At 36.6% G+C, this 25887-nt stretch overlaps 1 protein-coding gene across 3 annotated transcripts in view; it reads left to right on the forward strand.

Annotated features, from left to right (window-relative positions):
• The first annotated feature begins 2709 nt into the window (after positions 1 to 2709).
• Positions 2710 to 25887, forward strand: part of RTN3 (reticulon 3) — a 55295-nt gene continuing 32117 nt past the window's right edge. The window contains exons 1-2 of one of the 3 annotated variants that reach the window (XM_032489652.1): positions 2732 to 3069; positions 16450 to 16506. In XM_032489652.1, the coding sequence (XP_032345543.1) occupies positions 2922 to 3069; positions 16450 to 16506 (205 nt within the window). In that variant the 5' untranslated portion in view covers positions 2732 to 2921. Of the gene's footprint in view, positions 3070 to 16449; positions 16507 to 25887 lie in introns of all 3 variants that reach the window. The other 2 variants (XM_032489654.1, XM_032489653.1) reach the window with 2 other exon arrangements.

The raw sequence follows: 25887 nt of genomic DNA on the forward strand, positions 1-25887 counted from the left end.
TGAAAGCGTATATGAGATGTAAATATATTCAAAATATTTTTAAAGTAAATTTTTTTTTCTGAAAGTCAAGAAAAAAATGTGGTAATGAGATGGCCTAGAAGACAAGGTGGGAAATAAGCTGTGTAAATACCAGTCCTATAAGGGCAGGACCAAGGACCAAGGAAGAAGAGTCCCAACTCAGGGCCTCAGCAATAAAAATTGCTCAGCAGAGCTCCTAAGAAATGTCTGTATTCCAGTGAGCACTTAAAAAGTCCTATTTGAGCTCTTCCTTGCCTGAAAACTTCCACTGAATCCCCATTAGCCTTAAGATGAAGCCTCAGTTCTTTAGGGCTATGTTAGTGCTTCTTCACACTTTGGCCCCAACACACCTTCCCCATTTTATCTCCCTTTTGTCCCAATTCAAGCCCTTGGATCTAGCCAACCTGGGCTAACCGCACCCAGAACATCTCCCACTTCTAAGCCTCTCCAGACACCATAAAATGTCGCATTGTCTTGTGTTGCACTAATGCAGCCTGTGGAAGGGAGGGCCAAGAGGGGATCAAATCAAGGCCAAGTTCCGCTAGACAAGCCAGCATGGAAGTGCTTCATGGGCTGGGCTGGGAGGAAGGGGTGTTTTTGCGACTAGTCTTCTCAGTAGGAGATCTTATTGTATACTTGAACAAAAAGCAGCCCAAGCATTTGCTTCACATCATTCTCCCTTGCCTTCAGTGACCTCCTTACCACTCCAAACACCTATCTGACTTTGAGCTTCTCCATAAAACTTCCCCAAGTCACTATAACTTCATAGTGATTCCCTGTACTCTTAAATTCATGTAATTCACTTGTCATCTAATCATAGCATTAGAGTTTTGTGTTGTTTGGGGTTGTTATTTAATGTATATTTTTCTTACTTTATGTGAGTGTGTTCTAAGCCCCAACTAGCTTCTAAGCTCAGGACAAACGTATTTTTTGGATCCCTCCATGTTTCCCAGGAAAGTATCATACATACAGCAGGTGACCAATAAACATTTGTGGAACAAATCGTGTATACAAAAAACATCCCAAGCAAGAGTCAAGTCTCAGCGAAATTTATTGGTTCAGCCAAATAAAGCAGGAAGGAAAGCAGCTTCAGGAATTGGACCTAGCACAGAGGCCTCTTATGTAAAAATATCTGAAGGGTCTGAAGGGACCACATCAGGGTCTTGACTTATCTTCTCTCTGCTTCTAGGTATGGAAAACAGGCTTCCTTTCCAGCCAGTGTCTGCAGATCCTAGCAACTGCTATCAGGGTTAGGGACCAACATCATTCATTTCCTTATCCAGCACCTAATAATGTAAATTTTAAAATTATGCATTTATCAGAATGGGTAGATAACTAGCTTGATTGTCAGATTGGCTTGTATTTCTCTTTGCCATCTAAAGGACAGATTGCTGCATTATCAACTGATGCTGTAGGTGCCAGAGTAAGATATTTGCCGTTAATTTATTTTAGGAAATATTCTTCTGTGCCTTTTTCCAGAGTGTTTCAATAGCCAGGAGTTTTTTTTCCTGTCTGGGTTTTACCTGACCTTAAAAACTGTCAAGGACAGATTTAGTCCACTGCCTGTTCTAGCAGATTTTCACTGGTCACTGCTTTTCCTCTCTGTGGCTGTTTGGCTGACTACCTCCCCCTTCATGAGGCTGCATCTTTACAGGATCTGCTGACTATAATTGCCCTTCAGGTCATCGATTGCTGCTTTAGCAATAACAAGGCCTACAATCTTGATTTTTAGTACTACCAGTCTACATTCCCCTTTTTAAAAGAATTATGCACATTTCAAATCATTCGACCAGATGTAGGGAAAAGGCCTTGAATTTTGCAAGCCAACAAAAGAGAAACCAAAAAAATGAAGAAAATCCAGTGTAAGCTAGATATCTGTTTTCAAACACATTTTCTGCTAAGGACCCCTTTTAGGCTACGAATATAATTCAATTGTGTCTTTTGCGCCATACTCTCAATTTTTAATACCTCATTTTACCATCCCCCATAACCACAGCCAGGATGTTATCTCCCGGCTTTTCGTTTCTCATTAGCTCAGCTTTTTTTTCTTTCAGAATATTTCTTCTCTACCTGTTAGTCTATTCAGAGGAAGACAACCTTTAGAAACGGTGACAAGGTAAGAATAAGGAGGTTCGGCTGCTGCATTGCAATGTGATTGGAATGAGTAATAGTTTTTCATTCTGTACAGCATCTTTCTCCACCTACCAGATAGGAGATCGTGCCTCCTCTGCCTCATGGTGATGAGATTACGACACATCCAGAAAAATTCATTAAGCACCTTGCAGAGAGGACCTACATTGTGGTTTTCACTTCACTGGAGTCACGGGCGGGAACACATTAGACAAAAGACATCGGCTCTGGAATTTGTGGGGGAAATATTCTCCATTAATGGAAGCAAAAAGAAACTTCTATCGTTAAAACACATAATCAGCCTAAAACGTTCACATAGACAGCCTTGAAGAAACAGCCGCAGGGCCCCTCCCGCTACGGCCGCAGTTGTGGGCGGGGCTTGTTGCTTTGCCACGCCCCCTTGCGCCAAGTCCCCGAGGGGCGCGGCCCACCCCGACCACTGGTTCCGGTGCTGCCTGAAGCCAGTTTTGCCCCTCCTTCCCCGCGGAGGGACAGTTCTTGCGCCTGCGCCCTGCGTCGCTGGGCGCCTCGGCGCGGCAGATGCCCGCCCCCCGCCCCCGACGCCCACCCCCAAGGCCATTTGTGCGCCTGCGCGCTCGCGCTCCCGCCCTCTCGCGGCGCCCGGCTGAGTCAGTCAGTCTGTCGGAGTCCGTCCTCGGAGCAGGAGGGGCGAGGCGATTTTGGAGAAGCAGCTGCCCGATTATTTTCTTTCCCCTCCCTGTCTCCCGTCCCGCATCTCTCTTCACCCCTCTCCCGCCCTTGCTCGCGCAGCCATGGCGGAGCCGTCGGCGGCCACTCAGTCCCCATCTGTCTCCTCGTCGTCCTCCGGGGCCGAGTCCTCGGCGCTCGGCGGCGGCGGCAGCGGGAGCCCGGGAGCCTGCCCCGCCCTGGGGGCGAAGAGCTGCGGCTCCTCCTGTGCCGGTGAGGCGCCCCGGGGGGACCTTGCCATCGGGAGGGGGGCGTACGGGGTCGGGGACGGCAAATCGCCCTCTCGTTTTATAGGCTTCAGCCCCCGGGAACGAGCGTCTGGAAAATGGGCTAAGGGGGAGGGGAGCCTAAGGTCGTGCCGACGGTGAGGAAATAACGGGGTGTGAGGAAAACAGGTTGGGGGCGGGGAGATATTCTAGAGAGTGGGCGTTAACGCGGAGGCCCGGCGGGTCGGGAAAGGCACCAGTTCGCGGGAGCCGTCCACCGAACCGGGGCGATTTAATGGAGGATTAGAGAGATTGAGAGGATTGGGATAGGTTGATGGCAGGAGAAATGATTCGTTAGGATTTTGAGGGGATGGCGGTGAAAGGGTTGCATTGCAGCTTTGCAGACAGGTGTTGACATAATCATTTATGGTAGTCTTCCAAAGAAACACTTCTCTTTTTTTTTTGGTTGCCCGGGGGAAGGATGAGGAAGTTTAATGGAAACACTGTAGGCATTTTCTATACCGTTTTCATCTGCCTTTAATTTTTTTGTGCTCAGACTCTAAATGCCCGATTTTTCTGAGGCTCGGAGGTAGAAGGAGGCGTGATGAGAATAGCTCGGGGAAGATTTGGGAGGGAGCTGCTGATGGTCCAAGATGGATCCGTGGCTGCATCTGCAACACAGCCTACTCTTCACTGGCGTGGCTTGGGGATGGGGACACGCAATTAGTTGCTTATATTCTAAAAGATAATAAATAGAGTCATGCCAAGCCATCAACATATTTTAATTTCATGCTTTCTGTCGGCTGTTATTGATCGAGGTACAACAAAAGGGGGTGTTTACCGCAGAAAGGGGGGAGGGGAGAAAAATTCAGACAAAGCCGAGCCTGGTGGAACCCCCTTCTCCTCCCGTCTCTGTGAAAGACTAGGAGGGAAGCTGCAGGCGGCTTTTACTTTCCATTGTATACGCGTCTGCCTGCTGGTGGGAGCTGGCTGGCAAGCTCCCCTCATGCAGAGATCTGCAGTGCAGATGCCTTCTTGAGGGGGGAAAAAATGCACCATGAGCAGGTGGTGGTTCTTAAGGGAACTCAGTCTTTGAAGCGAAAAAAAAAAGCTCTTTGCCAAAGGAAGAGCAATAAGCTCGGGAGCGTACAGGTAATTTTATTCTTTAGTTAACCTTAAAGGATTTTGAGAGGTTTTTAAATGCTTCATTGTCTCCTTTGCCAGAATCTTGGGTTGATTGTTCTAAAGAACAAAATTGATCTTAGCTTTAAGTATATTTTTTACGTGCTTTTGGAACAGTAGATTTCCACCTAAGAGCTTTGGTACCCAGTTGGATTTTCCAGTGTGGTTGTGACCGTTTAAGTAGAAAAACAGTATCAGAGGGAGCTTCTGCAAGGTCAAAATTGGCTGTTCAGATAAAGGAATGAAGCAGCAAATTTAGAACCCTTGTCCGCTTTAAACCACCACTGTTTCCCCTCCAGATTTTTATGTTCTGGGCAAAGGTCCAGATTAACAGCAGCTTCCCCATATACTTAGCAACTTGGTGTTTTGGCTTTAGTCACTTGTCATTGCTTACTGTTTGGTTGTCGTCCTTTTTGTGCATATCTTGTAATGTTTCTTGATTTAAAATTTTTGATTCATTTGAAAAACAAATTAGAAACCTTTTCTACCTTAAACTCCATTGCAAATATATATTAATATTGTGTAAAAATCATTAATACAGTTTTAGGGGGTTCAATGCAAGATCCTCATTTGGTCACTACTTGAAAAATTTAGCTTAAGACACTGCAATGTATAGTCATCGTTTCATTGCAGAAGCTCTTCCTCCTTGCAAAATGTTTTCTCCATCTGTCAGAGGAAATATGTCTTGCTTCTGCACAATGAAAATAAGATGAAGTTTTTATTCCAAAATTTAACTCATTTAAAATGGATACTAAAAAAAAACTGCCTGGGTTATTTAAAAAATCTGTAAGTGTTGGTATCAACCTTTAGCTTCCCTTTCTTTCACCAAACTCCTCTTGGTTTTAGAGACTTTGAAAAATAGAAAAAGAAGAGTGAGTGGTTGCTTGGTGCCTGCAGAAAACAGTTGTGTCTTCACTGACCTGTCTAGTAACACATTATAGAAATTTAGTTCCTACCTAAAGGTAGTGAGTGAGTGATAGCACTCTCTGACGTTAGTGCAGCTGGCAATGATGTATGCATGGAGAAGATCAGGGGCCAGGATTGGCTTCCCAGATTTCTGCCTTTGATCAAAACCGAGAGTTTAAAAAGCAAAAATTTGAGGTTGAGGTAAAAGAGACTTAAATAGCGTTCTTTTCAGAGTGAGGTTTGCCTTATTAGACATCAAGGGTAGATACGTGTCTACTGTCTGAACTTTAAAAGTGCTTTGATAGTTCACTATCTGTAGTCTTTGAAATTCTGTAACTTGCTAGAGACTATTCTTTATTATCGCTATGAAAATCATGATGTCATAATAAAGCTACGTTTCTTGTATCTGTTCATGGAAGTTAGCTAAAAGCAAAAACGCTTGGACAGCTTAAAAAAAAAGATTTTTGCTTTAAATACTTTTTCCTCTCTTGTGAAACTTAGTTCTGTGTACTTTTTATGGGATCATTTTCACACTTTGTTCTAACATGTCAATCATATAAATAAGTAATTTGTACTTTCAGTCTTAAGTAAAAAAGAACTCTAACCACCTGTTCAACACTGACATTATCTGAATTATATTCATGTCAAATTAGCAGTGGCACTATAACATGGTGCCCCAGAGACACCTAGATTTCAGTCCTGACTCTTTCTCTCATTAATTGTATGACTTTGTGCAAATCCTAAGCCTCCGCACATTGTGACCTAGACAAGTCTGCTTTGCTGCCCCTAAACCGTAACTTTTATTGAATAACAATACCTAATATTTGATACATCTATTTGCAAATTTCAAACACATAGATACAAAAAAATGATTGAATTACAAGTGAGAAATCATAATCTTCCTCATGATACAGGAACATTTCATACCTTTTTCTTTGTGAAAGTGAATCAATTGTTTTAGCTTTTGACCCCTCACATAAATGTCTTAAAGCTGCCACTCCGTTCACTTAGCTGATCTGTTGAAGAAGCAAGGGAGAGCCAAGATGCCTCATAGATAGTTTGGCATCAATATGCTTAAATTTCTACGGCATTCTGACCATAATAAATATAGTTATGATGCAGTATGAAACTCCTAACAGTGGAAGCAAGAGTACAGGAGACAGCAAGAATGGTCAAGTCAGTATGGTTTACAAATGCTTGTTGGCTTGGATGGTTTTTATTCTCTGGAAATAGAAAATTTCTTTTAATGCCGTTTTCTTTTGGAGTCGAATTCACAAATAATTTAGCCACTCTGATCAAGAAAACCAGTCTACGTATATTTAACAGTTATACCTGCCTTAAATTGAAATCTCTACGGTATTGTTTATGAAGTAGCTGGTAAGAGCATCAGTGTTTTTAATTTTAATTTAGAGATGGTTTGAAAACAAAATAATGCTAATACTATTATTCGTCCTGATATAAGAGGATTATTTTGTAAATAAAGTTTGGTAGTGAAGGAATTGGTGACACGTCATTGAAAGGCAAAGGGAAAATTAAAGTTCTCAGGTTTGTTTGAACCAAGAAGTTGTTCTGTAGAAGGGCACTTCTCTTTACAGTAGACATAAATCTAGAATTTACCATTTTTGTAATTCTCAGCAGAATTACAAAGATTCCAAATAAATGATTAACTATGCATATATGTTGTATGTACCAAGCTTATAGTTTGTGTTCAACTTTATTATTAATGATGAATTTATAATTGCCTCCTAAACTGTACAGACTTGGGGAAAATACATAAATTTCAGAGTAAAACTTTTTGGATAAAAATTACCAAGTTGATATTATGTTAATATAATTTAAGTCATTCTGAAGTTGTCCAGGAAACTGATTTACCTTTTATTCTGTTTATTTATAACAGCCATTAATTCTAGAATTATTTTGGACCTTTGGGTATATTATAGATGTTCTGAAAAAGAATGCATGCTAAATAAGTTTAGCTGTAATCAGTATTGCTTGTGATTGCATCATTTAAGTCTTTTACTACATATCTGTGTCTAGTAACATCTGTTACTTAAAGTTATTACTAAAGTAAGACGTGTTACTCTGTGATACTGCAATTTCAGAGAGGATCTCTTTTTATACTGTATAGGATTCACGATTCTGTTTTACACTTTGTGGTATGGTGGGTAATTGTCGGCAGTCAGCTTCCTCTTGTGATGGTCTTTTTAAATTTCAAAGAAATATTATCTGTTTTCTCCAATCAGCTGACTTTGTTTTCCGATAAGGACATCATCATAACCTAAGGGGGAGAGGGGAATAAGTGAGCTTTTTGACATGTTCCTCACTGACAGTTTGCCCTTGCGGATATTTTGAGGGGTATTCTAGAAAACGTTGTTAGCAAAACTAATACAGCACCCCCTTTGTCCTGTTATCTGAAAGCATTTCAACTAAGCATTGTCTTCATCTTACATCGAGAGTGGAAATATTTGATTTTTATGTCTTACATTTGTGTATTGCATTATGGTTTAAGTTGTGCCCATATATTAACTTAATTCAACAAATGTTTGAGCATACAGTAAGCTCTTCGTTAGGTGCTGTGGGAAATAGGAAAGTAAATAAAACATAGATCATCTCTCTAAGAGGCTGTGTTCAATAGGAGAAAGACTTGCATTATGTTTATTTGTGAGGTCTGTAGCAAAATAAATCTGACTTTAGATGAGGAATCAGATTTAGAGAGATTAAGTGATATGCCCAAAGGTTTGTGGCTGTGAAGTTGAGAGTAAGATAAAAAACAGGGATTGAGGGCCCAGTTCAGTTCTCTTTCAAATGTATACACTGCTTCTCTTTATTTGAAACAACATGTAATAAAAATGCTTCAGTGACTCTCTTAAATTCAGTTACTGGTTAACTGAATTCAGTTAACTTAGAAATCTTAACTTCTGCTTAACTTCCTAAGCCAAGTGCCTTTTTGATCCACTGTTATACAGAAAATTCTCTTGTCAAGTTTACCAGTTATTTTCCACATTGTTAAATGCAGTGGTCACTTCTCTTCATTTTTAATGCCCTTGACTTTTTATCTTTCCTGCATACAACAACTAGCAAATTCTGTTGATTCTACCTTCAGAATATATTTATTGATTACCAGTTTTCTCAAGCTCCATTGTTATGACCCTGGTCCAGGCTGTTATAGCTGTCCTGGATTACTGCAAATGTCTCCTAACTGGTCTCCAGACTTTCTCCCTGGCTTCTCTTCAGTCTTTTCTTGACACAGCAGCTGGTGTAAGGGTGTGAAAAATATAAGTCAGATCATTTCATTCATTAGCAGATGCTCCAGTGGCTTCCAATCACATTTAGATTAAATGCCAAAATCCTTAGAAGGCTTATGAAGCCCTACAATATCTGGCCCCAGATTCCCCCTTGCTCATCCAGCTTTGGCTACACTGATCTTGCTGTTCTTCACATCAGGAATATTTCTCTCTCAGAGTATTATTTGCTATTCACTATACCTAGAAAGCTCTTCCCCCATATATTCTTGTAGCTCTTCACTCTCTCACCTCCTTTAGGTATTTGCCTGGCTGCCTTATCTAAATTGCACAAGAGGAAAAGCAAACACTTTATAGGCCTTTCCTGTTTTATTTTTCTTACCATTTGTTATAATCTGTCTTAGGGTATTTGACCTACTCTGTTTATTGCCTGTCTTCCACACTAGAATATAAGTTCCATTAGAGTGGAGATTTTTGCTGTTTTATTCACTATCTGTCTCTAATGCCTGAACAGCACCTGGCACAAAGCAGGCCCTCAGATATTTTTGAATGAGAGAAGACAGTTTATCATTTCTGTTCAGCAACTGAAATTAATCCTTAGCTCATAATAGATGTTTAGTAAATATTTATGGAATGGATGGATGGAGAAACTCTCTTCCCAGAAAAAATATGCATATCAATAAAGTAGTACATAAATTCTCACAGATTCATAAAGTACTGTAAAATCCGCTCATAAACTTCAGGTTAAGAAAATTTGGTTTTTAAAAATCAAGTTATAAGTTTTACAAAAACTTATGGAAATTGATGTATTCATTTAGGTGCTAAGGAGAGAATTTCCATGTAAGCGCATAAAACTTTATCCATAATAAATACATCTTATCTTTAAGATTGGCTTCTTTTACTCCGATCTTTACTTCTGGACTCGAGGTATTTTCCACTAATGGTTTTAGTCCAGAAAACTGTAACCACTTGAATGTCACATTTTGGTGTATTAGAAAGAGACTCACTTCTAATAAGGACTCAGTGGTACGCTTGTCTGATGTGTCAGAGTTTTAAAATATGTTAAAATAAGTTTAATTTCCATCTACTCCTAACAGAATCTGATATTTTGATTAGATACATCTCAAACATTATTTGAAGAAGGGTAAGACATTCCTAACAGTAAATGTAGTGCTACTTTAAAAGTTGGGTTATTAAAGTATTTGTAACCAAGTTACTATTTATACAGTCCATTTTGGTTTTTTGTCCGACTTTCTAATTTTGTTTCTTTTGCAACAAGAATTCTACTTGTTCTTCCTCTTAGACTGCATATACATTTACTCCACAAATGTAAAAAGAAAGCTTTCCAGCTCTTTTTAGTGTAACAGAGTGAGCATCTTGACTCATACTAGGGAGAACTACAGCTTTAGTAACTACTGCACTAGTGGGACTAAAGTCCCATCGTCAGTCTTTTTTAATTTTTTTTCTTCCAGATTTATTGAGATTTAATTGACATACAGCACTGTATACTTTTTTGGGGGTGGGTGGAGGTAATTATGTTTTTTATTTATTTTTTTAATGGAGGTACTGGGGATTGAACCCAGGGCCTCATGCTTACTAGGCATACACTCTGCCACTGAGCTATATCCTCCATACTCAGAGTCTGTTTTCGAAATAACAATTTAAACTCTAACTGTTTGGTTTTCACCAGACATTTATTAAGGCTCTATAGTGTTTAGTCCTCCATATTCTGTTCCTTCTACTGGCCATCATATTCTGTACCTCATGAAGGAAACAGGGACATCTAAGATGGTCCTTAACCCTAAGGTACTTCCAATCAGGTTGAAATTTATTTCTGACAGCAAATAAATTGAATTTATTTAACTAGATATTAGATCTTATCTAGATTTATTGGTTCCAGAGGACTAAAACATGAATTGGCCAATTTTCAGTAGTTACATTAGCTCTAAGTAGGTAAATAAAAAATCAGCATGCTGGTTTATGTAGATTTTCCCCACTCCTTAAGTGTGGAAAGTGCTTAGTGGCTTGCTTCCAAAGAGTACAGTATAAAATGGTAGGGAGCAGTACTGTGGAGAAACTTGGCAAACCCCACCTCAGCCAGGGGATCAAGGTTAACATCGTCAGTGATAAGTCATATTGATATACCCTTGTCATGATATGACAAGGGTGGCTCTTCACCTCAGTGGTAATCCTGCCTAAAGCTCGCAACTCCAGTCTAACCATGAGAAAAACATCAGACAAACCGAAATTGAGGGACATTATGTAAAATTCTGATCAGTACTACTCAGAACTGTTAAGATCATCAAAAGTAAGGAAAGTCTGAGAAATTGTCATAGTCCAAAGGACTATGTTCCATCTTCAGAGACATGATGACAAAATGGGATGTGATATCCTGGATGAGATCTTGGAACAGAAATGAGCATTGAGGAAAAATTAAATCTCAACGAAGTATGGGCTTTAAATATTAGTAATGTATCAGTATTATTTCATTAATTGTGACAAATGTACCACCACACTAATATAACATGTTAACAATGGGAGAAACTGAGTGCTAGGTGTAAAGCAACACTGTACAATCTTTTCACCTTTTCTGTAAATCTAAAATTATTCTAAAATAAAATTTTAAAAAGGACAGAAAGCCTTAATCATGAAATAAAAATTGCTTTGGGAGAAGTAGATGGTCCAAGTAATGCAGTGGAGATCTAGCCAGCACAAAAGGATAAGAAAAAGAAATAGCATAAAGTTTGGGGGGGAATCAATCTGCCAATTCCTGGAGCTCTGATGGGGGAAGGGGTAGTAATTGACTCAGTTTAGTAATTGGTTCATTTTCTACCAAGATGGTCTTAGTTGCCATCAAGAATTGTGGTCAAGAGAAAGAGTGGAAAGACTACCCGTTTTTTGTGGCCTGCAGAATTTTTACTGAAAGTAACTTGCCTCTTGGTCTAAAAATATAGGCTGTGTTCTGCTGATGGTGAAGGACACATAGCTCCAAAATAAACAGTTCATTGAAACAGTATTTTTACTACAGGTTAGAAAATTCAGACAGTTAGATTTATGTAGTATATTTTCCCCCTGATCTAAATCAAAACTTGAATCCCACATCCAATCCAAAGCTTTTTTTCTCTTCCTCTCTCCCCCAACAATACATCTAGCACAGGCTTGACAAGAATTTGAAAACCTCCACTAGTGTGCCCTTTTGCTGTTTTCCTCCTTGTTTTTCCACTTCTTACCTACTCAGTATCCTGCTGGAGAGAAGGGTTAAGAGCTAAAGGGATGGGGTCTTACCTTACTGGTTAATGGAATTTTAAAATATTGAGAGGAGAGGGCAGTAAAAATGCAGGATTGTTAAAAGAAACTCATTTGAAATTAAGCAATCAGCAACCTAAAATAATCCCATGTATATAAACCTCATGGTAACTGCAAACCAAAAATCTATATATAAATAAATACACACACAAAAAAGAGAAAGAAATCCAAACATAACACTAAAGATAGTCATCAAATCACAAGGGACAAGAACAAAATAAGAAATAAATCAGACAGAGAAAGACAAATACCGTATGTTATCACTTAAATATGGAATCTAAAAAGTTAATGAATGAATATAACAAAACAAACAGACTCACAGATAATAGAGAGCAAACTGGTGGTTACCAGTCAGAGAGGGAATGGGAAGGGGATTAAGAGCTACAGACTACTATTTATAAAATAAATAAGCTGCAGGAATGTATTGTACAACACAAGGAATATAACCAGTGTTTTATAATAACTTTAAATGAAGTATTATCTGTAAAAATTTTGAATCATCAATCAATAAATGACACTGAATCCTCAGCTTATATAACTAACCCCAGTAGAAATAAGATTCAATAAATAATAATCATGAGACTTGAAAAAAATAAAATATAGATGAAAGAGAAGATCAGGCACTCCAGCAAAGTGCATTACATAACTTTTCTAATTACTCAGAATATAGCTCTAGTCATGATAAAGATGTAAATGTTGAAGGCACATGTCAAAAGGTTAAATAGAAATAATTTATGAAATGTGAATGGAAACAAAGCAGTATTTCTAAATATTAAGTATATCACTTCTTACATGTGATTGAGTCCACAAGTAATTAAATTAAAAACAATGTCATAAGTATAACAACAATAAAAATATGTGTATATAAATTTGGCTGGTAAATTTTCAGGTAGATAACACGTACATTTCAGACCAGCAATATAAAGGCAGGTGATCTGAGTGGTAGAATGATAGAGAAGGAAAGGCACAGGCTTTCAGGAAAAGTTTAGGGTTAAATCTTTTTTTTTAATTTTTAAAAATTTTTTTAGAAAGTTGTTTGTTGTTGGGCAGGTGGTAATTAGGTTTTGGTTTTTTTGTTTGTTTGTTTTTTTAGTGGTGGTGCTGGGGATTGAACCCAGGACTTTGTGCATGCTAAGCATCACTGAGCTATACCCTCCTCCCCCAGGCTTAAATCTTGATTCTGACACTTAAAATCTTCAGTTTTTGTAAGAATTTGATTTAATAAATACTTAGTTCAGTGTCTGTCACAGATATTCAAGACTCAGTAAGTAAATGGAAGCTCTGTTTTCAAAGAGGCAGTTTTTAAAAATTTTGACAGTTTGTTGCAGCTTAAAGTATTATGAAGATTTAAAATCCAATGGTGTGAAGACTAATAAGATTATTCAATAAACAGTTTTATTGAAGACTACTCAATAAACAGTCTTACTGAAGATTATTCAATAAACAGTTTAGAGATCCCATTTTAAGTGTCCTTTTCCCCTGTCTAATGTCACTAACCCATTCCATGTAGGTGGGGAGAATAGGTATGTGTTAGGAATTATAAGAAAAATGGATGTTCATAACAGAAAATTTAGGAAACAAAAAATATAAAGAAAATTAAAAGTCAGTATATCCTTTCATTTTGTAATAATTCTTTTTTAAAATAATACATGTTCATCATTTTCAAAAACTCAAACACAGAAGCAAAAAACAATTAATTCTCATAATCCCTCTGCTCAGAGAGTGAATATCATTATCCCTTTTACTTCTTACATGAATTTGTATTTTTTACCAAAATGAAGTCACATTACTTAAATTACTTTTGTAATGTTTTTTTATTCTGTGTATTATCAACATTGTTTAGTGTCAGTAAATTCTCATCTACAATACAATTTTTAATGAATAGTATCCCATTGTATGGATATACCAAACCTATTTAACCAGTCTCTAGTAGACCTTTATTAAGTTTCCTTAATATTTGTGATGAACAATCTTTTAACTATAGATTTATTATTTTATTTATAAATAAATTCATTATTTATTGGAAATAGATTTCATCGGGTCCACTCGTGCTTTTTTATCCCTTATCTTCTAGGAACTTCCCAGACTTTGTTCCTGTTTCTTTTTTATGTATCTTCGGTCTTTTTCCTTTTACTTGGTTCTTTCTCTCTATAAATATGCTTGTCATTTCCATTCCTAAAAATCTTTCCCTCAACTCTGCCTCTCCCTGTAGCTGCTGCTCAGTTTTCAGTCCTTCCCTTTATCACACATACTTGCTGTCAGTGCTTTTTAAATTTCCATTCGCTCCTCAGCTTTTAGTGTCTGACCACCTCCCCACCACTCTAACTATAGAGTCATCAGTGCTAACTTGATTACTTAATTTTAGTGACCCATTTCAAAGTCTTTGCCACTCATTGGCTTTTGACTCTTAATCATTTTCTAAAGCTTTCTTCAAGCGATATCATTTCCCCCCAAATCGACTCATTTTTGTCTCCTTCACTAGTTCTTCTTTCTTACTCTTTAAATATTGGTAGTGTATCTCAGAATTCCATTGTAATACCCTCTGATTCTCCCTGGACAAATTCATTAACTCCAATGGTGTCAGTTCTCATCCAAATGTTAACTCTCAGATATTTATCTATAACTCGTACCTTTCTCTCCTGAGCCTGTCCACATTGCTAAACAGTTTCCACTTAGATATGCCTTAGACAGCTTATTTTTTAGTGGAAGTTAATATAAAGGATTCCTTCTTTCATACACCAACCAGTGATATTTCATTTAGTCCTTTAGTCCTTTATTCCTTTGAGTTTTGTTTCTCCAGTCTCCAACATCCAACTGGTTCCAAATCCTGTCCATTCTGTCTTATCATATCTATTCCCTCATTACCATCCTCAGTGCCTTAGTTTAAGCCCTCATGTCTTTCCAAGATAAGATTATGCAAGAAAAGATTAAGCTTTTCAGTTAAGTCCATGCTCTACCCTGCTTCCAGAGTTCTTTTTTAAAACACATGGTATTTTACCTTCAGTGATTGATCATTACACATAATATACCCAAATTTCATTACATGACATTTAAAGTCATTTGGAATCTGGCCAGTTGTTCCTTCTCTCCAGAATGCCTTCCTCTGTCTTATTCACCTGATGAACATCATCTCTTCTGCCTCTGCTGCATTCCCATAGCTCATACAGTTTTACTGGTTTGTATGTCTTTTTCAGTTACTTGTGGGCACAGCCTTCATCTCTGTATTACCAGTGCTAATATAGCACCTGGACCTAGCTACTTAGAAATAATGTTTGATTTAATTAATAGTTTTTGAGAATTAGGGTGGCCATTCTTGGATTCAATTCCCTGTAGCATAAATATGAGCATATGAATACAGTGCGATTTTATAAATTAGAAGACTTCATGCAGTTCTGTTGCAAACTACTACTGGTTATCTGTATTCTGTATCAGAATAGATACTATTACATAAAAATTTGTATGTCGAAATTTTCCGTTAGGAGGAGTTTCGAGTGGAGGTGAAAAGGCAAGTCCATAAGATCTTTTTTGGCATTAGACTTACTTAGTATTCGGATTTTCAGGTTTATTCAGTTCATAGAGATTTAATGTTGAAGGTAATTGCATATAGAAATGAACCCCTCTGGAAACATTAAAGAAATGAAAGTGCTTGCTTCTAATATTTGTGAAAACATTTTTATAATTGCAAGAAAAAAGGAGTTAACTGAAGATTGGTATATTTAGGGCCCCTTTTGGAGGGTTTTCTTTCTCACATACTGTTTTCATTAATTTAATTTTTTTCCATTTTTACTGAAGGGTAATTTATATTATTTGACTTTTTTTTAAGGGCCAGAAGTAGTAATGAAAAGTAAATCTCCCTCCTGCTCCAGACCTCAAAAGTCCCTTTTGTTACCAGTTAATAAATGGAGGCACACTGTATGCACTTCAGTACTTTGCTTTTTAATTTAATATATCAACATATATAGCTGTACTTCATTCTTTTTCATAGCAGCAAGTACTCCATTGTTTGGATGTAATTATTTAACTAGACTTCTGTTGATGGTCATTTAGATTATTCCTATTATTTATAACCAGTGTTCTTATGAATATTCTCATATACATCTCAGCAAATATATCTGCTGAGTTAAAGAATATGTGCAGGTCTGGGTGGGAAAAGTTTGTGCATTTAAAATTTTTATGTATGTTGCCAAATTTAGAGAAGTATAATTTTAGAGATGGAGGATTTCTCATGTTGATACTGTTTTCTCAGTGGATTCATTGTGATTTAAAAAAAAATTTTTAGTATTTAGGGTCATTTTCACATATTTGCCAACTATATATGTTTAAATGTTCATATTCATAACCAGCTCTTCAAAATGAAGATGAAAATGGTTACAAACAAAATCAGTTAGTACTCAGATACCCATTTTTTATTTCCCACACAGAGTTACAGGGGAGCATTGTCTTTCCTGAGGTTGTAGTTGTTTAAAAATGCTAGGGCTTCCTCTTTTCTTCCTTTGTGGGTGAGAATATTTGACCAAAATATTGATTAACTATTCAGAATATTTATTGAATTGATTAAGTTTTAGAAATGCATCTTGAAAATGAAATAAGGTTTCGCTGCCAGGTGAGTGAAAACAGTAATTAGAAATAAAGATTTGGGCTTTCCCCTCTTGCTTATTAAACCCAGTAAAATTATGATGATGGCCAAAAAAAAAAAAATTAAAATTTCTGTGTGAGGTTGTCAAATTCTCACGCTGTATATTTTCTTTCAGATTCCTTTGTTTCTTCCTCTTCCTCTCAGCCTGTATCTCTATTTTCGACCTCACAAGGCAAGTCTGTCATTTTTGTGTGTGCATTAATAAAAGAAAAATGTTGAGAAAGAGGCTGTAACTGGGGATATGAGGCACGAGTTTTCTGTTGCCCCCAAATCCCCTAAAATAAAAACTAAATACAAACCATTCCTTTCTATTTGGCAGTTTCTAATGGATTTCCTGTAAAGCTTAATAAAATAGAATGAGGGTAGGTGTACCCTTAAACATAGCATAAGCTTTAGGTGTAGTTTTGAGTACTTCTTAAAAATTGAAAACTTGCCCTCAGAACTTGGAGCAGATAGAATTGTGACTGAGAAAACAACCCGCCTCCAGAATGCGCTTGACGTATTGATTTGCAGTTACGTAGCTGGTTTGGAGAGGTAGTAGATTTGGAAAAACTTTATAATTATAAAGTGTGCTTCCACTGAACTGCTATACCATCCTAGCTAGAGTACTTTAGTGTGAACTTGTCTCCCAAGAGCTAGGCTATTTCCAAATTGCCTAGGAACATTGAACAAATTGGTTGACTTTTTGGCAAGCAAGGATTGTCTTCCCAGAGATTAAGCTGTGGTTTGAGGGTGTTGGGGGATTTTGTTTTGCTTGTTTTTAATCTGCCAACCAGTGAGGAAGGGATTCAAAGTTGATAGCTATATGTTTGTGAGGGTAGCACTGTCAGGACTGTGGAAGAGAGAGCTGTGTGCTTCGTTGATTTGCACCAATAATTAGGTTCTGTTTCGTTTGTGCTTTTGTATTCCACCTCAAATATAGGTCAGTGGAAAACTCTTATTTTAAAAAAGATAATTAAACTCACTAGATAGGTCTAAGAAGCCTTGTGCATTGTATTGTCCTAGCTGAAATGCAAAGTCAGGGTGCTGGTTTTTTAGGAAGACTTTGACTTTTTATGAATAAAAACACAATAGGATAAAATGAACATAGTAAGTTTTGCTGGGTTTAATCTGCTGCTTAGGAAACATGATAGATAATTTGTTGCTTCTAGATCAGACTGATAACGTTAGAGCCTCCAAGCCTCTTTGTAATGTGCTCATTGGGTGAATTTGGATATCTGTGGGTCAAATCATGACCTTTGAAATTAACTTGTTTACATTAAAAGATATTTTGTGAGTATTTGGAAGTAACTCAGATATACAGATTGATTCTTGACATCTGGAACTCAGCCATATTTCTATTTTTAAGGGTTTTTTTCTCATGAAAAATTTAATAATTTAGGCAAATTGGATTTATTCTACTCTGGAAGATAAACTGGTAAATCTATCATAATGTAAATAGAACAGATAATTATTTTTTTCTCTATTGTAAATATTTCCGATCTTCTAAAATGCATTCCTCATAGTAGTTATAACTTCCAGCCACTTTTTGCATGCAGAAAGAGGATAACTGATATCCTAAATAGTATAACAATGCAACCTAAGCACAACACACCTAATGTACAGAAGATAAGTGTCATAGCTTAATCCCTGTTAGGAAAAATTACATGTACACTCAAGTAGAATGGAGGTAAATAAAAAGGATTTTTCTGATTAAAACTGTATGTTTAGTAGGCTTCAGTTTCACAGGGAGTATGAGAGTTCATAAAAGAAAATAGGTTTGTCATTCTTCCTTTTTCTTAAAAAAAAGTTATTTGACCAGTGCAGATTCAGGATAGTGTTTTTGTTAAAAGGGTATTGTAAAGAAGCAGTTTAAAATGTCCTATCCCTAACGGTGTTCCCATCTAATCTCTGTTACTAGTATTTTCTCTTGTTAAAAAAAACACATAATGGAAAAGCGACTCAGTTGGTGCTACTTCACTAGCAGGTCTAGAGATCAGCCTGTTCAGTTTTTTAAGGGAACTCCTTGGCAAATGTGATTAGGTGTATTTTAGGGTGGTCAAGACTGGTAGCTTCTAGTCTACCTTAATAAAAATAAGGGAAAATAAGTTGTTGGTGTACTTGGTTAACTGGGTTAAAACCCCTAGAGAGAATAGCTAGGACCAGGCCCACCCAACTGCAGGCCTTTCAGAGTGACTGCTGTCACCAACAGGCACCTTGCATTCATCACAGTCACTAACCCAACTAATCTCTCTCTGGCTTCTATATCCCTTAGGCGTTAGCCTTGGAGAATTGTACCTTATTTTTGTATATCTAAACCATATTAAGCAATATGTAATAATAGTTAAATAGAACATTTTCATATTTAAGAATGGCATTTTTAATCCTGAAATACATACTTATCATTATTGGGCTTCAGGAAGATGCATGTACCAAAAGTTGTCATTAATTTGGACTGAGAAAGAAAGGGCAGTTAAATTTTTCAAAAGGAAGTTATGTAATATTTATTAAATTATATTACTTTGTTAAGCTTCTTGAAAGCTAATGAATAGATTGGTGATTGGAATGTCAATGAAATAACCAGTTCCTTCTTAAATAAATTGTACTCCTGAGTAGTTCCTTTGCAGTTTTTACTTAATGATTCCCTTTTTTCTCATCCAGTAGAGTTAAATTTCAGCCTAATCCCTGAGCATTTCAAAATAGGGAAGTATATTTTAATGACTTTTTCCAGTACTGTTAAATAAGGATATTAACAGAGTATAGGTGTAGCATGTAGCTAGGTTTTTTGTTTTGGGGGGTTTTTTTTAGCTTCTACTGTGCTTGGTACTTTATGTGAATCATCTCTTTTAATCCTCAGAGCCAATTTTATGGAGGAAGGGTACTGGCTCTTTTACCAGTTGAGGAAACTGGGGTTTAAAATGGGAAATATAACTTTCTCTTGCTTAAGTGAGTAAGTGACAAACTAAGGACTCCAAAGTCCATGCGTATAATAACCACTGCCTACAGTAAATATGATATATTGGTTGTATTTTAGGCTTTACGTATATTTTTAGAGGTGTCATTTTGAGGTTAGTGTCAAAATCATGAGAGCAGAAGAGGCAGAAATGACTATGTTAACCATATTATTATTTTTGTTAGTGATACAATTTACTATCTTCTGGGAGATGTGCTTCCTCCATCAGACACAAAGTTGAACGGATTTGGTTTCTGCTTTTGAAACTTTTGATGAAAGTGGAAGCTGGAAAATAGTATAGTTTTTTTTAGAAAACATTTGGGGGAAAAGTGGGTGAAAATAAGATTGAAAAGAGAGGATCCATCAACCATGCAGAATTGGAAGCACATTTGCAGTAACGAGTATTTGCATTCAGTTTGAGTAAGGCAGTAGGCATCTTGAATAGGAAGTTAAACACTGAACTTTGGGGCAAGTGTTGAGGAAGAAAATTTGCCAGTTACAGCCTTTTTTTTTAAACAAAAGCAAAACATTTTTCTTTGTACAAAAGAGACTTTTTGTTTAAAATCTAGCTTGGCTGCAAAGTGTCTGCTGGCTAACTTCCTATTTTGATGCTTTGGCTGAAAATTGCTGATACTGTTTTGCACGATAATTTGTCTTTCCCTCTTGTTTTGTGAACATGAGAAAATTCAAGTGTAGGAAAACCTATACCTGAATATTTCAAGCCTCCCTTGTATGAATATGCATAGTATGTATATGAAAAAGTAATTGAGTGGTTTACTGTAGGCTAGCACCCCTTTCTTCACTGATGTGTATGGTTTTTCCATGTTATAGGTGCCCTTTTAATTAAAAGTAATGACTTTCCTGGGGAGGGGGTGGATAACCAAATGGCAACTAGCATAATGCTAAGCTAGTCACTTTTAAGGAAGAACTCTGATATATAACATTCATTATTGCTTACTTATTCCTAGGCCACATTGTTTTTCCATTATTAAGTTATAAAACACTTGACTAAAAAATACTAAATCTTTTTCTGAAAGATTGGGGAATAAGAAACAGTAAAGAGAAGACACTTTGAAGAAAACTGATAAAGGAACAGTTTATGCTGTTCATATAAACAGTATATGAAGGGGCTTCCTCAGTTTGAATGTATTCACTTGATACATACATAATATTTATTCACTTGAAAGTTTTTTCATCCTGTCATTTTTAACTCCCCACCTTGTTCTGTGAGAGAAACTACTCTGGGCATAGAAGAGGGAAAACTCTTCCTCAATTCCCACACAAGATTCTCTAGTCACATAGAGCTTTTGCCTTATTCCAATCAAAATTTTGAGTTACTGTACTTTAAAATTAGTATATAGAGGTATTGAAAGCAGACACAAAAGGACCACCCATGTCCTAGTACCCTATGAGATGTGCTCCTGGACAAAGATGATCTGTGGTAAGGAGTGAGAGTGAAGACTGCCAGTCTGCACACCTGTGGGATTTTTATAGGTCTAGGGATCTGAGGTGCGGCTCAGTTTTTCTACCCTTCAAAAACTAATAAAATGCAGTAAAGCTGTGGGTTCCCAAACTGGGTTTATTCCCTAGGGAACTTGTAATGCAGGTTCCTGAGCTCCATCCTCCTCAGGAAATTCTGAGTCCCTAAGTCAGAGTCAGAGCCCAGGAAGTGCTAGTAGTTGCTGTAAAGTTTGAAAAGGACAGAGGGAAGGTATAGCTCAGTGGTAGAGTGCTTGCTTAGCATGTATGAGGTCCTGGGCTCAATCCCCAGTAACTCCATTTAAAAATAAAATAAATAAATCAAATCACACATACCCCCCGGGGTGGGGGGGGGAGGTTGAAAGACTGTAAAAGATGGTGCCATGGGCTATTTTTGTGCTAGATTGTTAAATTGTTCAGATAGTTGTACATTGAACTAAAATGTACTTTGACCTTTGATGGTAAAGATCATTTGCAGAAACATTTTGCCCAGGAAAAGTTCTTTTATCTTTCAACATTGGCTTAGAATTTTTTTTATATATTAGGCTTTGTTAAATGTCTTTATCCACACAGTACCTAGTATAGTTCTTGGAAAATTACAGACATTTGGTTTGTACTAAGTGATTCAGAAGTTGCATCACCCAAAATTTTGAAGTAGATAAAAGCTCTTTAAATTATTTTTATTTGTGAATAGTTGGCGGTAAAGTGTCTAAAGTTCTGAATGAGGATTTTCTGTATTATATACCAAGTGAAGGCAGTTAGATTTGACACTATGCCTTTTTTCTCTCCCCAAACAAAAAGGCACATGGTCTGGAGTTTGTTAGGAGAGATTTTTATTTTTATTTTTATTTTTATTTTTATTTTTATTTTTTTGAGAATGTGGTGTTTGGGGACATTTATTGAAGATTTATTAAGTTCTAGATCCTCTTCTAAGCACTTTACATGTATTAACTCATTTAATCCTCACAGCAGTTCTCAAATTAGGTGCTTTAGTATCTTAATTTTCAGATGAGATTAGTTATGTGACAAGATCACACAATTAGTAAGTGTGATGAAAGGATTTTGTATCTTTTAATAGGAATTTTTGGTTTGGGGGTAGTCTAGAAATTTAGAATATGACTGCCAACTTAATTTCCTAGTCTTATTTCAGATAATATACTTAAATGGAGACTGAGTATTTAGGGTTCAAGAAGAAAGGGGTAAGCAAAGAGCTCAGTACTGGATAGACTTGGGAACATTCTCATGATTGTTGTGGGGTTATGACATTTTTCACCTCTTACCACATGTTAATTCCCTTTTTGACAAGTCTATTAGACGTATAACCATTGTTGATAATAGAGTAATGCCATATTTTTAGGTGATTAGAATTCTTAAGAACCAATATGCACATTAAATCCCATTATAGCAAATAACTAATCTAGAAAATATTCCTAATGAGATTTTTTGACAGACATTGTTTTGAGTAGTGTTGAAAATCTCTTGCAGAGCATGTGAAGGACTGGATCTTTTGAAAAACGAAAGGTAGTGGACATTTTCTGGGACATAAGATAATCCAGAGTTATTCCATCAGGCAGTTTTACAGTGCATGGTATTTTAAAAACTAACAACCTTTAAACTCCCTGGAATTTTCTGCCATTTTGCCAAGTACAGGCTTGGACAACACCAAGGACTATTAAGTGCCATACTGACTAATTGGAAGAGTCTTTGCTTATGAGCACTTTGCTAAAGGCTTGTTTAGATTCTGGTCTTTGTTCTATTTAGTGTTTTCATGCCATTTGTAAGCTCTTTACTTCCAGACCAATTTTTTTGTTGTCTTGGTTAAAGTTAGCTCTGTTCAAGTTTGTTAGGGTTTCAACTAGCGAAAGAAACTTTCATTTGCTGAAATTCTAAACAAGATAATTATTAAAATTAAAGCAAAGATGATACTAACTTATTTTGCTACCTGTGTAAAAGCTTGATGGACAGTTGTGAGAGCTACATCTGCATCTCACAATCACTGAGGAATGAGTATAGCATCACACTCTTTACCTCCTAAGCTTGCTCCCCAGAAAACACTATCCATTCCAACACTATTAAGTCACCAAATTATTATTAGGGAACATGATTTCAATTATTTTTGTATATATAATAGTCATGTCATACTAAAGAATCTTTAGTAAAATGTTTGAAGTCTGTCAGGCAGTCATGGCATTCAGTACAGAACTTGTTGGTATCCTGAGAGTAAGATACCCACCTAATCTTAGCTTTATCTCAGATTATTATATACCGAACTAGAAACTTTTGGAGTATTAAGAGTTCAAAGAAATTAGAAAAGAAACAAGCCTTAGGAAACTGAGAAGTTTGTGTCCTGACAAAGCATAGAATGTTTCCGTCATGCCCCACCCCACCCCCTGTAATATATGCATTCTTTCATTAGCATTCCAGGTAGGTTGCTTTCTTTTTCATTTCATCAAATCTACCTCCACATCATCATCATTTTACTTACTGATTTTGTTTATTTTCTGTCTCCCCCTGTGTATTGTAAACTCCACAAAGGCAAGGATTTTTTTTCCGATTTATTCACTGCTTTTTTTTTAAAATTTATTTAAGTATAGTTGATTTACAATGTGTTAGTTTCAAGTGTGTTGCGTAGTGATTCAGTTTACATATATATTCTTTTTCATATTATTTTTCATTATAGATTATTACAAGCTATTGAATATAGTTCCCTGTGCTATATAGTGGGACCTTGCTGCTTTATCTATTTTATACATAGTAGTTTATATCTACTAATTCCAAACTCCTAATTTATCCCTCCCCTGTCTTTCCCCTTTGGTAACCATGTTTGTTTTTTCCTATGCCTGTAAGTCCATTTCTGTTTTGTAAATAAATTTCTTTGTGTCATTTTTTTAGATTTCACATATAAGTGATATCATATGATATTTGTCTTTCTCTGCCTGACTTATTTAGTATGATAATCTCTAGGTCTATCCATATTGCTACAAATGATGTTGTTTCATTCTTTTTTATGACTGAGTAGTATTCCTGTGTGTTTGTGTATCACAACTTCTTTATCCACTCATCATCAGTGAACATTAAGGTTGCTTCCATACCTTGGCTATTGTAAATAGAGCTGCTGTAAACACTGGGGTGCATGTGTTTTTTTTGAATTAGAGCTTTCTCCAGATATATGCCCAGAAGTGGGATTGCTGGATCATATGGTAACTCTATTATCGGTTTTTTAAGGAATCTCCATACTGTTTTCCATAGTGGCTGCACCAAATTACATTCCCACCAACAGCCAGCGAAGGAGGGTTCCCTGTTCTCCTCACCCTCTCCAGCATTTATGATTTGTGGGTTTTTTAATGATTGCCATTCTGACCAGTCCATTTTGTTCACTGCTTTTAATTTAGTTTCTGAAATAGTGTCTGGCACGTGACATAGTGGCACTCAGTAAATACTTGTTGAATTATTGCTAATTCATTTTGTCCTCTTTTGTCTGTAAGATGACAGATCTGAATCATCCAAAGTCTCAGTCTCTGTAAAGCATATAAGCTGAGCATTCCCTCTGAGGTGGAGTCAGTTTTGCTCCCCTCAGGGTTCCATTCCTGTTTGAAGGGAAGGGCTCCCATACAGTTTTACCTTAATCCAGATTTAGTCTTTTGAATGTTTCCTGGTAGAAACAGTTACCAGTAAAGTCAGTAACAACACATAACTCAGATTATGAAATATTTCTGATTTAAATAGAGTCCACAGTTCTTTAAATTTCAGGTTTTTAAACCTTTTAACTTGCAATACTGAGCTTCGTTTATCTTTAGTCCAGTCTTGCTGAGTATCCATACTTTATGATAAATACAAACCATGTTTACTGCATTAGAACGAAATATGAATTACAGCTTATTTCTGTCTCACTGATACACTTTGTACCACCAGACTTTATTTTTCCTCAATTTACAAAGGCTTTTCCCCTAGATTGCAGTTACACTATTCTAAAGGTCAAAGATCTGATTATATCAAATTTCAATGTTACGTGTTGAAATAGAGAAACTTTATGTGGCATTTGGAAACATTTTTTATAATAGTGAAATTTTATTTATTGCATAAGTATTTAATTTTTAATTTCTTTTCATCTTTATAAAATGATTTTGAATAAAGTCATAGTTTTGCTTTTGTCTAATTATTATTCAGTTTCTCACATGAAAAAGAGCATAAGCTAAATAAAAGTAATGCCAAAGGTTTTTCTCTTTCACATCTTCCCAGTTACTCATTCAAAATCAAGGAAATCATTGCTGTCCTGAGCCTACTTAGGTCTCACCTGACCAAGCTGAATCTTTGATTCATTCATTTGGAACTATTTATTTAAGACCTACTTTGTTCCATCTGCAGAGATACAGTTGTGTTTAGATAACGCCTACGCTTGGGACAGTTGTTGCTAGGTTGGATAGTTGGAAGACAGTGTGGTTAAATCAGTGGCTACCGTGGTATTAAAAACTGGTAAGACTTATTAATTAATGTATTACTTTTAGAAAGATATTTTCTGTTTTAAAAGGATTTTTAATAAAAATATATATATATATATACCCAAAAAAAAGATGTTTGAAGTTAACTCTTCTTAATAGAGGAAACCAAATTACATGGTTCAGTTTTGTTTAAATTGGCAAGTTGGTTCAAGAGATTTTGGAGCAGGCCAGCCTTTTCAGTACCATGTAGTTTAAAACATTGAGGCCATGTGTACCTGAAAACCATCTTCCCTGTGGTTAGAGTAGAGTAGTTTTAGTCTGGCTGGTTTTTAGGCTCAGGAGGGATTTGCTGTATCTCCTGAAAGTAAGACAAGACTCTGGTCACGTCTTTTTTTCCGTTTCAGATTGTCAGACTGTAACAGTGATTTTTATAGAAGCGATGTGTTCTGAATTGTTCCACCACCTACAGATGGGAGCATATCATTACTTCATAATATCAAGCTGTTTGTTTTGTATGGATTACATAGTTTCTTTGGAATAGTTCTACCAAAAACAAAAGGAAAAAATACTCCCCCAGATTTTCCAACCTTACCAAACCCTTCTTGATGCTTTACCATTAAAGGGAAAAAGTAGACTGAAAAGTATTTTGTTATAAAAATCTTTTGTCATTTGCAATTTGTAGCATGATATGCCTTTTATGTTT

The sequence above is a fragment of the Camelus ferus genome, chromosome 10 (assembly GCF_009834535.1).
Source record: "Camelus ferus isolate YT-003-E chromosome 10, BCGSAC_Cfer_1.0, whole genome shotgun sequence".
NCBI classification, from domain to species: Eukaryota; Metazoa; Chordata; class Mammalia; order Artiodactyla; family Camelidae; genus Camelus; species Camelus ferus.